Genomic DNA, 1,457 nt, shown 5'->3' with positions numbered 1-1,457 from the left:
GAGGCAATTCTCAATTTCTGGCCTGGGAAAGGGATGGGGTGCCTGGACCACCTATTCCTTAAAGGACAGGGCCTGGATCCTAAATAAAGAGCTGTGTGTTGGTGTTTGTCTGCTACAGGATGTATACAAAATAGACAGAAAAAGGAAAATCGCAGTGTATTTTATTCTAATAATATTAATGTATATAAACTGCAACATTTGTTTCTATCGAATGTATTAACATTTAAACAAAGTGATGTTTTATATAAAGGTGCCAATGAACTTCCCTTTCAGGCTTTTGAGATAAAGAATACCAGTGGCATATTTGATGCCAGTGTCCATCTGAAAGCCCAGGTAGATCAACTCACTGGAAGAAATGAGGAGTTAAGACAAGAACTCAAAGGGTCTCGAAAGGAGGCTGCAAATGCTTTAAATGTATTGGCAAAAGCGAATGACAAGGTATGAAACATTGCTGTATTTTGCTTGAGATAGCAAGTATAGTTTCTTTTCATGCAATTGCTTTACGTTGAATGATCTTCATGCTCCAGTTTGCAAGAGCATATTCTATTTGCATATAGAGTTCCCCTATTTGCTATGATTAGGATTAAAGAATAACATCTTTTTTTTTTTAATTCTTTTTATTTGTCTGCAAGTATTTCAGTGAGCAGTTGAAACTCTGTTCTCCTTTCCATATGTGTACCAAGCTAAGCTAAGTGCTTCTAAATAAAACATAGGTTGTTTACAGCACTCAATAGATCTAGCTCATAAAGTTTATAAACTTAAAATTATTTACACCAAATGAAACTAAAGTGTTACTTTCGACTACTTTGCCTTGACTATGATGCAAATCCAATGATCGTATTTGCAGTGGAAATATGAAGGGACATGTCTTACAACAAAATATGTTAAGATGTTTTGCCTCATTTGTTAGATTTCACATTTGGAGAATGAAATTCTTCTTCTTCGACAATCAGAGGGAGCAAACATTGTGTTCCGGGCTATAAACCTACCTGAAGGAATGTCTCCTTCCAGCACCAACCTCATCAACTCTCTGAATGAGTACCTTCTGCGCCTGTTACAGGTATGTTCCTCTGTTTTTTAAAATACTTTTATAGAATAGAACCCTTAATACTGAATTGCTGACAGGAATCCATAACTCCACAGATAAATAGATGTAGAAGCTAATATTTTTAGCATGCCATTGCCTGGTATGTCCTGGATTTTTAGTGTGTTCTCTAGTACTTCACGGCACTTGCTTGGGGAAGTTCACATGGCTGTGACAATATTGCCAAGCTTTTCCTAACCGTTGGGTATGCAGAGCTTTTTATGTATTCCTTAGGCACATTATGAAACCATGTGACTTGGATATGACATAGAGTTTTCAGGCTGTGCATTTCTATATCCTTAGTAGTTTTAGGGTTTAAATCCTGGAACTCTTTGATCGCTGTAATTTTTTAATTTACCCATTCTCTCTCACG

General features: G+C 36.5%; 1 protein-coding gene across 1 annotated transcript in view; it reads left to right on the top strand.

Annotated features, from left to right (window-relative positions):
• Positions 1-1,457, top strand: part of CEP290 (centrosomal protein 290) — a gene marked incomplete in the record, with an annotated part of 79,370 nt that overhangs the window by 11,436 nt on the left and 66,477 nt on the right. Inside the window, 2 exon segments of the mRNA XM_072401222.1 lie at positions 274-438; positions 911-1,060. Coding sequence (XP_072257323.1) covers positions 274-438; positions 911-1,060 — 315 coding nt within the window.

This window comes from Pyxicephalus adspersus, chromosome 2 (assembly GCF_032062135.1).
Source record: "Pyxicephalus adspersus chromosome 2, UCB_Pads_2.0, whole genome shotgun sequence".
Classification (NCBI taxonomy): Eukaryota; Metazoa; Chordata; class Amphibia; order Anura; family Pyxicephalidae; genus Pyxicephalus; species Pyxicephalus adspersus.
Note: the sequence above shows the minus strand (reverse complement) of the source record. Positions and strands in the feature narration are given on the sequence as shown.